This window comes from Rhinopithecus roxellana, chromosome 21 (assembly GCF_007565055.1).
Source record: "Rhinopithecus roxellana isolate Shanxi Qingling chromosome 21, ASM756505v1, whole genome shotgun sequence".
Lineage (NCBI taxonomy): Eukaryota > Metazoa > Chordata > Mammalia > Primates > Cercopithecidae > Rhinopithecus > Rhinopithecus roxellana.
In genome coordinates, this window is record NC_044569.1 from 30,038,148 (window position 1) to 30,051,599 (window position 13,452).

General features: G+C 39.4%; 1 protein-coding gene across 6 annotated transcripts in view; it reads left to right on the top strand.

Moving 5' to 3' along the window:
- SOCS6 (suppressor of cytokine signaling 6) overlaps positions 1-7,261 on the top strand; it is a 43,493-nt gene extending 36,232 nt beyond the window's left edge. For all 6 annotated transcript variants that reach the window (XM_030926090.1, XM_030926089.1, XM_030926091.1 and 3 more), the window contains one exon: positions 1,605-7,261. In XM_030926090.1, the coding sequence (XP_030781950.1) occupies positions 1,731-3,338 (1,608 nt within the window). In that variant the 5' untranslated portion in view covers positions 1,605-1,730 and the 3' untranslated portion in view covers positions 3,339-7,261. The remainder of the gene's footprint in view (positions 1-1,604) is intronic.
- The last annotated feature ends 6,191 nt before the right edge of the window (positions 7,262-13,452 follow it).

Consider the following 13,452-nt stretch of genomic DNA (forward strand, 5'->3'; position numbering starts at 1 on the left):
CAGGTTCTCTCTCTCCTGTCAGTTTCCACCTTGTGTACCATTATATTACAGAAGGGTTGATACTACAATTTATCTGTTCATACATCTGTCTCTCCTACTGGATTAGGCGACCATCAGTTATTTATTAATCTGTGTATTGCCACACAGGGCTAAGCCAAGCTGACTCAGCAGAGGCCAAGTAGGGGCTTAGTAAATGCAGAGTGAATTCATGAATGGGATCAAAGCTAGAGCCCTAGTCTTGTGCCAAGAAACTGAGTGGTGCAAAACTGCTGGTTTGGGAGGCTAGAATCTTGTTCTGGGCTTTATTAGCATTTCGCTCAAGTCAAGCGAGTCACCTTGTCAAGGCATACTCTGATGGTTGCAGAGAAGGCAGAACATGGCTTTGGAGGAAAGAAAACATTCCACACAATGTAAACACAAGGCCTTTGCAAAGTAGTGTTAGGATCACTTAACGTGGTTTATGGAACCAAGATTTTTTCTTGTGAAATGACTTTCAGAAAGTCTTTACAGAATGGAAATCCTGTCATTTCAGTGTAGAACAATGTACAAAAAAAGTTTAGAAAATATATTTCTGGATATAGAAGTAAAAATTTGCCATGGGAAATTGCAAAAAAAGAAGAGTAAGAAAGAATAATTCTGGAAATATGTTTCATAATCTTCCAAATCGATCAAAACTAGACACATGGGTTTTTATGGATGTACTTAAGAGATGAAGCTTTTCAGCCCACATGCATTGGGCTTCTTCCTTCTCTGTGCATTGGGAACTTGAAGGTGAATGATTCTTGTTCTGAAGGAACATCTCTACATAATGAAATTCTTTTTGTTTATTTTGACACATGCTTAAATATTTAAAGTATGCATAAGTTGTTGAGTTGACTAGGCTTGTTACTGCAGTTCTATGGAGCGCCTTTATTGTCGTCCTGGGACATGGGCGGGCAGCAGAGGAGCAGTCAGGGTCAGTGCTGGAGGAGTGTGCCGGTCTAGCTAGAGTCCAGCTAGGAAGGACGTGAACACTGGCCCACACGTTAGAGATTATAGCAAAAAGCAAGGTGCCAAATGAAATAAAGGTAGATACAGGCTTGTTCTTTATAAACATCATGAAATATTTGCCAGATGCTCATGTGTAGTAGGCAGTGATCTGCTCTGCTGGGTGCAATAGAAATCCCGGTCCTAACAGAGTTGACATTAAGAAAAGACTGGGCTGGGCACGGTGGCTCATGCCTGTAATCCCAGCACATTGGGAGGCTGAGGCGGACGGATCACAAGGTCAGGAGATCGAGACCATCCTGGCTAACACGGTGAAACCCCCGTCTCTACTAAAAATACAAAAAATTACCCGGGTGTGGTGGCGGGCGCCTGTGGTCCCAGCTACTTGGGAGGCTGAGGCAGGAGAATGGCTTGAACCTGGGAGGCGGAGCTTGCAGTGAGAGCCGAGATCGCGCCACTGCACTCCAGCCTGGGCGACAGAGCGAGACTCCATCTTAAAAAAAAAAAAAGAAAGAAAGACTGGGGTATTGTTGTTCAGAAGCTAAAGGATTAAAACTGACTAAAATAAAACTTTTGTGGAAATATTTTTTAATATGACTCTTCTTTTTATTTTTTAGAAAATGGCTCCAAAGGTTAAATGAAGCAGGACAAATACATAGATGCAGCCTTGCAGCCTCTCCAGATGTTTGGGGATAATATTCCAGATAGAAATTTTGATCCCTTGGATTAGGTAACTAGTCATAATGAAGAAAATTAGTCTTAAAACCTTACGGAAATCTTTTAACTTGAATAAAAGTAAAGAAGAAACTGATTTCATGGTAGTACAACAACCATCGCTAGCCAGTGACTTTGGAAAAGATGATTCCTTGTTTGGTAGCTGCTATGGTAAAGATATGGCCAGCTGCGATATCAATGGTGAAGATGAAAAAGGCGGAAAAAACAGATCGAAAAGCGAGAGCCTGATGGGTACGCTCAAAAGGCGGCTTTCTGCAAAACAGAAGCCAAAAGGCAAGGCGGGCACACCCTCTGGGAGCTCTGCCGATGAGGACACCTTCTCCTCCTCCTCAGCACCCATAGTCTTTAAAGACGTGAGAGCTCAGAGGCCGATAAGGTCCACCTCGCTCCGCAGCCATCACTACAGTCCCACGCCATGGCCTCTGCGGCCCACGAACTCCGAGGAGACCTGCATCAAGATGGAGGTGAGAGTCAAGGCCTTGGTTCACTCTTCCAGCCCGAGCCCAGCCCTGAATGGTGTCCGGAAGGATTTCCACGACCTCCAGAACGAGACCGCGTGCCAAGAGCAAGCCAATTCACTGAAGAGCTCGGCCTCTCATAACGGAGACCTGCATCTCCACCTGGATGAACATGTGCCTGTCGTTATTGGACTTATGCCTCAGGACTACATTCAGTATACTGTGCCTTTAGATGAGGGGATGTATCCTTTGGAAGGATCACGGAGCTGTTGTCTGGACAGCTCTTCTCCCATGGAAGTCTCTGCCGTTCCCCCTCCAGGGGGAGGGCGCGCTTTCCCCGAAGATGAGAGTCAGGTAGACCAGGACCTGCTTGTCGCCCCAGAGATCTTCGTGGATCAGTCCGTGAATGGCTTGTTGATTGGCACCACGGGAGTCGTGTTGCAGAGCCCGAGAGCGGGTCACGATGATGTCCCTCCACTCTCACCATTGCTACCTCCAATGCAGAATAATCAAATCCAAAGGAACTTCAGTGGACTCACTGGCACAGAAGCCCACGTGGCTGAAAGTATGCGTTGTCATTTGAATTTTGATCCGAACTCTGCTCCTGGGGTTGCAAGAGTTTATGACTCAGTGCAAAGTAGTGGTCCCATGGTCGTGACAAGCCTTACAGAGGAGCTGAAAAAACTTGCAAAACAAGGATGGTACTGGGGACCAATCACACGTTGGGAGGCAGAAGGGAAGCTAGCAAACGTGCCAGATGGTTCTTTTCTTGTTCGGGACAGTTCTGACGACCGTTATCTTTTAAGCTTGAGCTTTCGCTCCCATGGTAAAACACTTCACACTAGAATTGAGCACTCAAACGGTAGGTTTAGCTTTTATGAACAGCCCGATGTGGAAGGACATACGTCCATAGTTGATCTAATTGAGCATTCAATCAGGGACTCTGAAAATGGAGCTTTTTGTTATTCAAGGTCTCGGCTGCCTGGATCTGCAACTTACCCCGTCAGACTGACCAACCCAGTGTCCCGGTTCATGCAGGTGCGCTCGTTGCAGTACCTGTGTCGTTTTGTTATACGTCAGTATACCAGAATAGACTTAATTCAGAAACTGCCTTTGCCAAACAAAATGAAGGATTACTTACAGGAGAAGCACTACTGAAAGATTGAGAACCTTGCATCTTGCACTTTGGGAGTAAGAACAAAGGATTGAAATACAGTTTACAGACTTTCATTGCCATCAAAATATTTTGCTGCCATAACTATTTCAGTTTTATGTGTAAAAGAGTCATCAGTTTGTTTAGGGGTGGGGAAGTGTCAGCAAGGTGTCTTGGGTTTATTTTGGTTCTTTAAAAAGGGAAGTCTTGAGGTTTTAGAGGTGTGAATTATCTTTCATCAATGTGCAGAATAATCACAATGTGAATTATCAAATTCTCCTAATGCCCCTCCCCCCAGTCCTTTGCTGCTATCCACTGTGATTTTTATGCATTAAAAGCACATTTCATGTGTATTCAACCCTAAGTAAAACTGAATGAAACTTACAGAATGGAAATTGCTATGTCTTTTTAAATGGCCCATTTTCAAAAGATAGTGTTGAATAAACATACCTGTGTGATAAAACACAGAATTTACTATACACTGAAGATGAGTTTTTAATCTCTTTAAAAAGATTTATTTAGAATCGTGAATTGACATAATCTTGGGTAATGGAACGGAGATCTGCAACTTATCTTTTAACAACACTTTTTTCTAAATTATTTCTAAGGTTGTGCTAATTCTTTTGGTTGTGAAAAGTTGAATTTTTCTGTTGCCTTCATTTTCATCTTATAGTTTGTCTATTTTAATAAATGGCCTTACATTAAAAAATTGTAAAGAAATGTATACCACCAATTTAGAAATTGTTGCCTTTTCTGTAATTGAACTCGGGTACAAATTGGCGCATAACATGGAAACCTATGGAACTAGAATTATTATTAAAGAAATATTAGATGATCATAGCTTCCTGTGATAGCATTTTTTTGTGTGTTACCTATACTTTTGGTAAAATGTTTTATCTGTGATTTCTTTAGCTTAGTCAGCATTTTCTTGGGTGAACTTGATTGTCAACTAATTTTCATAAATGAACTGGATTCTCTTGCAACATTAATGTTTATAAAAAAGTTTTAAATTGATTTGAATAGAAAGAAAACATTGTTTTAAAGTTGGACTTATATTTTTCTTCTATGTAGTTACTATAAAAGTGTGCTGGATTTGACCAATCCTTACCCCCACTATAAAGAGAACCCTTGATGACTTTAGTTTAAAAATTGTGGAAATTGTGGTGCAATTTTTCTCACAATGTGAGAAAAATTTTAAACCATATTAGATAATGTGGAAGTCATATTGTCTATCATGTATACTGCCATTTAAAAATAGGTTTTTAAAATTTAGCTAAGTCTTAAGTAATTTGCCATTGCTAATTTATCTCCTTGAGTCGGTTGTTGGGGAGGGATGTTACATTCAATGATTTTTAGTTATTTCGAAATGCAGAGTGTTTATTCATTTCACAGTTCTGCAATGGATGTAGTATTTTGGGATTGCCCTGTCCAGAAAATTTTCAGCTACACACCTTTAAAGGAAAAGGTTTCTATTTCAGATGAAACTTGTAATTTGGGATGGTTCTTCCTTTGTCACTTAAAGGAAGAGATAGGAAAAGTCTCTTACCCACTTTAAACATGAGGGTAAAGGTTTAGGTCAAACTTACTGGCTTTGTCATTGAAACATATCTGAATCCTCACTTTTTTCTCTTTGTTTTTTAGGGTCAGAACTGAGATATTACCAAGAAAAGGCACAATGCCGTAATATTATGGTCTTATGGTATTTTGACTTAAAGGGGAAAAGGTACTTAATTTTGGTGGGATGTTGATTGTACCTTGTTACAAAGACTCTTTCATTTTCTCATATGTTTTCTCCTAATAAGATGGAATATGAGTAGTATACTGTAATAATATAATTTAAGTGTTCATTATAAGCTATTTGGATTAAGAACTATTACAGAGTTGTAAGCTTGTTATCAAATTAATGCAAGACATTTAAACTATTTTTTTGCAAAACTATTTATTTTTAAAACAACTTAAAGTATATCTAGGGTGAGTTAAAAGTCCCTGTGCATCTATATTAGATGGCAGGTTTTGTCACAGAGTCACTGTGTATTAATAATAAATGTTGAAATGGCTTCTCCGTGTCTCCAGAAGCATTTACATGTCCTCCTTGTGAGATCATGGTGCACAGAGGTCTTTGGACTGCCCTGAACCCGTCTTATGTGGACATAACCTATTCCCTGCATTTTCTCATCATGTCATGTGTTTAAGATCTACCCGCTTAGTGTCAAGATTATTCAGATTTTCATCTAAATGTTTTTAAAATTGTATTTTGTGTTTTAGTGGAGGACAGTCTTGATACCGATCTAATTCAGAAAGCCAAATTTTGATGCGCTTTTGTATGTTCATGATATATACTTCAATATGCCCTTTTCTAATCTAGTTTGAAATTGTTAGATTCTGATAGTATAATGATAAAGTCAAACTATTTGCCAAAAAGTTAAATTTACAAGCAGAAAGATGTTTTGCGATATTTTCTACTTTTGTGTAGAAAGATAACCATTTGGGGTAGGCAGCACAACAATGTGAAAGATTGGCTTTATATGATAGTAACAGTCCGGTTAAAAGTGGAAACAGGGAAAAGAGAGAGAGAAAACTCATCATTTAGTTTGGTCTAGACACAATTTGGTTAACACAATTTGGATTCTATTGGCAGTTGACATCTATGACATGGACACAGCCTATGAGTGCTTTTTAAATACATGCTTCTAAAAATCTGCACTCAAGGCAAGAAAAAACAGGAAAGCTGTATCCATTTGCCATAATAGATGAATCAGAGTTGTTTTCTATTAAATATTTCATCACAAAATATGATGGAGGCCAGAAGCTATTTTTAGGCTTACTATAACACTATTATGCATTTTTATAAATAATAAGAAGGCTATAGAAAGTACTTGAAAAATATCTAATTCTTTCTCTTTCTGTCTGAGGAAAACTCTTTCTACTTGGTGCAATAATCTGAAAATTTAGAAGGTCAAAATATGTCACAGGAAATGATCATAGAACTAAAAATAGTTTTTAAGGAAACCAGCTACACGGGGCAACCATCTTGCTGTTGAAGAAAATAAAGTTCCAAAAGGCTAAATCATTGGCATAAATGAAACAAAACCCAAAGTATACGTTGTAATTTTTGAGCCAGTATTATTGAAACAGGATAAAAGTTACTAAAATCTAACATAGGTTAATGCAATGTCTCTGCTAGTGCTACAGGTTTAAAATAATCTTGGTAACAATGCTTTCAGAAATGCCAATTTTAATTACTGTACATTTCACATTGTATATGGGAGATACTGCTTTACGAATGAATCAGAATAATACATTTTCATTTAAATCTTAATTGCTTTTCATCCAATGTGTAGTCTTAATTTCAAAATGAACTCACTACCAGCAATAGGCAGTTTTCTTGAATACTCTAATAAGGAACAATAGCCAGTTCCGTGAATAACTTTAAAATTCTAAAAGTGTTGGTACACTAGCAGTCACAAATTTGGTTTCTTTTAATACTTTTTTAATCCTGTAAAGAAGGTTTTTTATAAACATTCTTTTTATTAATCAGTCATAACATGGCAAAGTGTGTAGTTGCTGTTTCTGAAAAGTGATCCAAACTCTACATCCAGAGATTATGAAAAATTCTTATAGAATTTTGTAATAGTATATACATGTTGGGTTAAAGAAATTTCATAGTTGTTGGAGTGCCATGAAATTAATACTTGCAATTCAGATTGCGGTAGTTTACACTTTTTCTGTATGTTTCAAATCAGGTGTGTACCATTTGTACTGAGAACACCACAGAATGAATTATCCAAAGTCCATTGATTTTAATATGTGTTTTTGGTTTGTAAACAAATTATAGTAATTTCTTGCACATTTTTGGAAATTAATTGTATAAGAATTTATGTATCTGCTTCTAGATACAGTGTGTAAATAAAAAATTTCGTTCACAAGACCTGCCTTGTAGTCTACTTAATACCCTGAGAGGTGCCTGATTTTAATTAGTATGGGGTTAACTAGATAACTTCTGGGTGTCCCAGGAGCTGCACGGGGGCTGGAGGGTGAGAACCAGCAAATTTTAGTAAAAATGGGAAAGCAGAATCTTGTCCCCAATGGAAAATGGAGGATGTCAGCTAGTGGTGCTCATCTCCGAAAGCCTTCCACGTGAAGGCTGGAGGAGTTTGGAGAACTTGTACTAAGCAAAAACACTAAATTAAAACTGACACAGTAATGAAATCTCACTGAAAGAAGGCTAGGCTAAATGGTACAATGTTTGGATTGTGACATATTAAAAAGCATGTCACTATTAATATTTCATTGAAATAGAACCAGGTCATTAAAGTTCATATAGGGGTCATTCAGACATTTTTTCATAGATAAGAAAGAGTTCTCCTTATATCCACTGTATTTAATTTTATCAGAGTTCTTAAACATGGGATTAAACACTCACTTTATTTTGTTCGAATACTTTGTAGACAGATTCTTTTTTTAAAAAAACCATGGCTAATTCAAAGATGAATTTTCGACTGATCTTGTTTAGAATGTATCACAAATTTTCACTTGAGTGAAACCCAATTTGGATTCAGGGGAATACAAATAGTGCAGACTCTAACCCCATTTTCCAGAGCTGGTATCAATTGACAGCATTGATGTTAACGTTATACTTTGCTGATGACGGTGCTAACGAAATACTATGAGATTATCGTGGGATCAAGAATTGTGCAAAAGAACAGACTTCACAAACGTACACCATCACCAGGTAAACAAACTGTGAACTATTTTAGAAAATGAGTGTTTCATATTCATCTACCTCTTCTCTAGGGTTATTCATTTAATAAGACAGACGAACAGGGAAGTTTGTTGAGGCCAAGCTGCATTCCTTGTAGGTGCTTGTCCTGAAAGGCCACCTGTGAGGAGGGCGAGGGTGAGAGCAGGTGGACGCTCTCAGAAGATGACAGACCTGCTGCTAGGCTGCCAGATAATAACAGAAAATACTGTGCCTGCGTCAGAACTTCCATAATAACATTTTGTTTGCTATAGCCAATGTTTTTTGCTCCCACCTCTAAATTTTTGCTTTTTTTTTTTTTTTTAAGCCTCACAGATTTTACTTCTGCTTTTCCTAGGCTTTCAACTTTCTGGATCGAAAATAGTTTAATCTTTATTTCTGTTGAATTTAGCTTTCATGTCTGCTGTTTTGGCTTAGTGGCTTTTCTTCTTTCAGATCTTCAGCTTCATTTACAATTCATCGGCTTTTTTTTAAATGGTTGTTTAATTCTTTTAACTTTTGTTGTATTTCAGTTTCTAGTTATGGGGTTACCTAACCTTTTGAATCCTCTTTTTAGCAAAACGTGACTCTTGTCTCCCTTCCCTTCGTATGGCTCGTTTTGCTGATGGATTTACAGCTGCTTTGACCCTTGCGGCTCTAGCCAAGCTCCCCCTCATGTTGGAATTGTCCAGGACAGTTTTCCTAGACCTTCACCTGTCAGACTTTACAGTTCCATAGGGTCTTTGTGTTCCTTTATGGAAACGGCAGATTGGATGGAGTAGAAGTATTGGTTTATGAAATAATTCAGTCCTAGTAGGAAGATCAGTCATAAACTCCAGGAAACAACCAATGGATTTGAGAGTGAAAAGTACCTTTTGCTTGTTAAGATTTGATTACAGGCCGGGCACGGTGGCTCAAGCCTGTAATCCCAGCACTTTGGGAGGCCGAGACGGGCGGATCACGGGGTCAGGAGATCGAGACCATCCTGGCTAACACAGTGAAACCCCGTCTCTACCAAAAATACAAAAACTAGCCGGGCGAGGTGGCGGCGCCTGTAGTCCCAGCTACTCGGGAGGCTGAGGCAGGAGAATGGCGTAAACCCGGGAGGCGGAGCTTGCAGTGAGCTGAGATCCGGCCACCGCACTCCAGCCTGGGCGACAGAGCGAGACTCTGTCTCCAAAAAAAAAAAAAAGGTTTGATTACAGAAGTCAAATCCACAGACCCCGGGAGTGTCCTAGGCCTGACGCTGGCAAAGAACCAATAACAGTGAATATCTCGGTGGGCATTAATCTCGGGGCACAGCTGAGTTTTGTAGCCAGATTCCTAGAACGCTTTCGTACCAGCCTATATTCTTCCCTCCTTAATACCAGGCAGGCAGTCTCACCACCACTTTTGGAGGAGTCATAGGAGGGAAAGGCTCCCTTACATAGAGCCAAGCAGAGCTGGCTAGATCAAGGTTTATAAATAGGGCCAATTGTCTTTCCTAGAGAGAATTGTGGGCCGTCAAATCTTGTCCTTGGTTAACTTTGGCTTACAAACAGGGTAAATATTAAATTGAGCAGGGCATGGTGGCTCACGCCTGTAATCCCAGCTTTGGGAAGCTGAGGTGGGTAGATCACAAGGTCAGGAGTTCGAGACCAGCCTGAGCAACATGGTGAAACCCCATCTCTACTAAAAATACAAAAACTAGCCAGGCATGGTGGCATGCACCTGTAATCCCAGCTACTCAGGAGGCTGAGGCAGGAGAATCACTTGAACCCAGGAGGCAGAGGTTGCAGTGAGCCGAGACTGCACCACTGCACTCCAACCTGGGCAAAACAGTGAGACTCCATCTCAAAAAAAAAAAAAAAAAAAATTACATTGAAAAGGAAGAGTTCCCTTTGTAATCACAAGCAATGGATTTCCCCACACCAAGAAAGCCCTAGGAGGCAGATACGGATATGAGGGTTTTTCCGGATCTCTCACTTGGTTTCATGGGTCTAAAATGGTAGCATCCAGGGACAGTAGGATTTAATTACACTAGTCTAGGTCACAAGGTGAATATACAGGTGTCGCTGGGTATCTGCATGGGATTGGTTCTAGGACCACCCTCTACCCTCCCCGCTCTCCTCCACCACCTGTGGATAACAAAAATCTACCCATGTTCAAGCCCCTGAAAAGACCTCTAGCTCTGTGGATTCAAACCAGCAGATACAGAGGGTCAATAGTAACAAATGCTTTGCCTTCCCCAAAGTAAGGGATAAGTATGAACAGTAATGGCTACCTGTGGGCTGCATATTTACTTTGCATAATAGTGGCTTGAGTAATCATGACTTAGCCACCCAAGCAGAGTCAATAAAAATTATTGCATTTATTCATCAGTCTTTATTCAATCTTTCCCATCCCACCCAACCAGACACTCAATACTCATTCTCCAAAGGTAATTGAAGCCTTACCTCACAAAGTCTTCTCTCATTATCCCAAATCAAATTGATTAACCTCTTCTCCTTGAAACTCTCATAAGCCTTAGAAAGAAAAAAGGAAAGGAGGAGACACAACCTGTTTCACTGTTGAGAATGAAGAAGAATATGTTCAATGATCCTTATAAGGATGTATGTCCTTACACGACATTTTAATTTTAAAGATGACAGAATGGCACATGACACTGTTCAGTTTTCTCTTTTCACACCCCATCAAAACCTTCAGCTTTTACACAGAATTGTTGCTATGCTTCATTCATACTTCTCCAAATTTTCAAATGGAGACTCTTAAGCTATCACGTAATTCTGAATCAACAAAGCTTATGCAAAAGGGATGAGCTAGCAATGTAACAGCCACTCAGTGCATCAGCTTTTTGGTCATTTTGTTAAATAAGATTTTAGAGTTTCCCTGTGGGTATGAGATTATGAAATCTTCCAGTTGAAGCTATCAGTGTAATAATAAGAAATACCTTTCTTACATGTTACTCAAAACTGGCAGATTTGTGAGATAATGATTGTCTCAGCTTTAGGTGTCCGCATTTGAAAAACTCGGATGTGGTGCTGCTCTAGGATTCCTGCAGGTAGGGAGCTGGATAAGGTGACTTTTTAAAGTCTTTCCAACTTGAAATTTCTAATAAGGTCTCTAAGACAAAACCTAAATAGAGAAAAAGAATAAAAGATTTGGAGAAAAAAAAAAAAAAGCTAAAAGGAAAACAAAAAACTTGTAACATAGTTGCGATAGACTGAGTCCACAATGAGCCCACCAGTTTGGTATGCCCATTTCATTTAAGTTCCTGGGATAAGATCCTTGGAGTTAAGATGTAACCAGGCAGTGCATGGAGCACTTCTCTAACTCTGTTTAAATGCACCATTGACTTGTTGCCTATGACACCATCAAGAGTGTTCCTACAGACCCAGCCAGACAGCTTGGTCAGGCACAGCCCAAAATGGGCCACCCATTGACTCAGAAGCTGTTTTTCAGCCTTGAGTTCAAATTGTTTCCAGGTTTAGTCAGGGTTGAGGGGCCCTGGTTCTAAAGGGTAAAGCCAGGGTGCTCAAACAGTGTAGCAGGGAAACAGCAGTCCCAACATGAATCCCAGACCCCTTTGACAATCCAGTGAATTTTGTCCCTTTCAAGCTCACTTTATTATCCAAATGAACTGAATGTTTAGGTCCTTCCAAAATTCAGAAGATGAAATCCTAATCCCCAAAGTGATGGTATTTGGAAATGGGGCCTTTGAGAGGTAATCAGGTCATGAGGGCTTTGCTTTCATGAATGGGGTTAGCACCCTTATGAAAGAGGCCCCTGAGAGCTCATTGGCCCCTGGAGAAGGTGCCATCTATGAAGCAAGAAGTGGGTCCTCAATGGACACCAGATTTGCTGGTCCCTTGATCTTGGACTTCCCAGCCTCCAGAACCATTAGAAAGAAATTTCTGTTGTTTATAAGCTACCCAATGTGTGGCACTGGGTTACAGCAGCCCAAACAAAGACACAAATCTTTACTTACCCCACACCCCAAAATAGAAATACATGTAAAATTGTGCCCATAAAATAAACTACACTTCTCAAAGGTGAGTAAGGCTACTATTACTTATTGGAAAAACAAAATAATATGGTAGATCAGTTTTTGATACCATTTTGGCTTACGTTTACTATTTCAATAGATGTTGAAAGTGATGACTAACAAATGAAATCATAGACACTACACTTTGCCTGGCGATGATGGGTGTGGTGTATACTGCTAGTTGCTGAGGCAACATCATGTCTCTATTTCATCTTCATTAAGAAAATTTTAATTGTTACAGGAATGGCAGTGTGCCCAGTGAAAAAACTACAGTTACCAGACTCTCTTGCAGCTAAAGGTGGTTGTGAGACATAGTTTAGGCAAGATACACATTTATTGGGGTTCTGGAAATGTTCCACTTCCTGCTATAGCCATTTATCCTCCCTTCTTCATCTTTCTTCTTCTTCTCCTGGCTTGCTAATGTAACTCTCAGATGCTCAGCAGTTACACATGCAGGATGGAAAAGCTGAAAGGTCAAATGAGCTGGCCCTGGAGCAGTTGCTCTGGGCCCTGAAATGAATACCTTCATACTGTTTGCAAGACAAATGAACCTCTTATTTGTTTAAGCAGTGTCAAAGTTTCTGTTACTCTCAGTTAAATCAATCCCAACTAGAGAGTGCAGATTGAGAAACATCAAAATTTTCCAAAATTCTATGGGTTTTATTCATATCAAGTTGTCTTCTTTATTTTCAGATGAAGGAGAGCTTTAGAAAGATGTGTCTGTTATTTGCATGCTTCATTGCAACAGCCCTGCCACACTAGGAGGAAGACAGGTTTGGGTCCTGTCTTGGTGATAAAGGTAAAACTAAAGGACAATCAAACCTCATCAAACTTCTCTTCTGAGGTAAGCTGTTGAATACAATATTTTATTGAATATAATAAAAACAGAGAAATGTCAATGATAATGATACCAGAATGTATCCTGTATTTCTATTAATGAGTAAACTATTCTGGAATTAATACATAGAATTGATCATATGGCATATTGCCTATTTGCAATGTCATCCCATGCTATTCTCTATTTACAGAAAAAAAAAAAAAAAAAAAAAAAACTTCTATGTAAAAGCAAGGAAAATGAGAGAAACAATAATTTAAAAGGGGGATCTAATTTCAGATGATAAATGCCAGCTGTCAATGAACCTATACCGACTGTGTTTTTGACAAAACTAATAGTCCAAGCACCTAGAACTGTTACCCCTTTAATTGTTGATCCCTCATTTTTTAAATCACAAATATGAGTGGCTACCTGCCTCCTTCACAGGGTCGTGGTGAGAAGCAAATTGAAGCCAGTGCCATTTTTTCCACCTCATTTCCTTGGGTTGCACAATTTTGTGGGAATTTTCTGGGAAAACTTCAA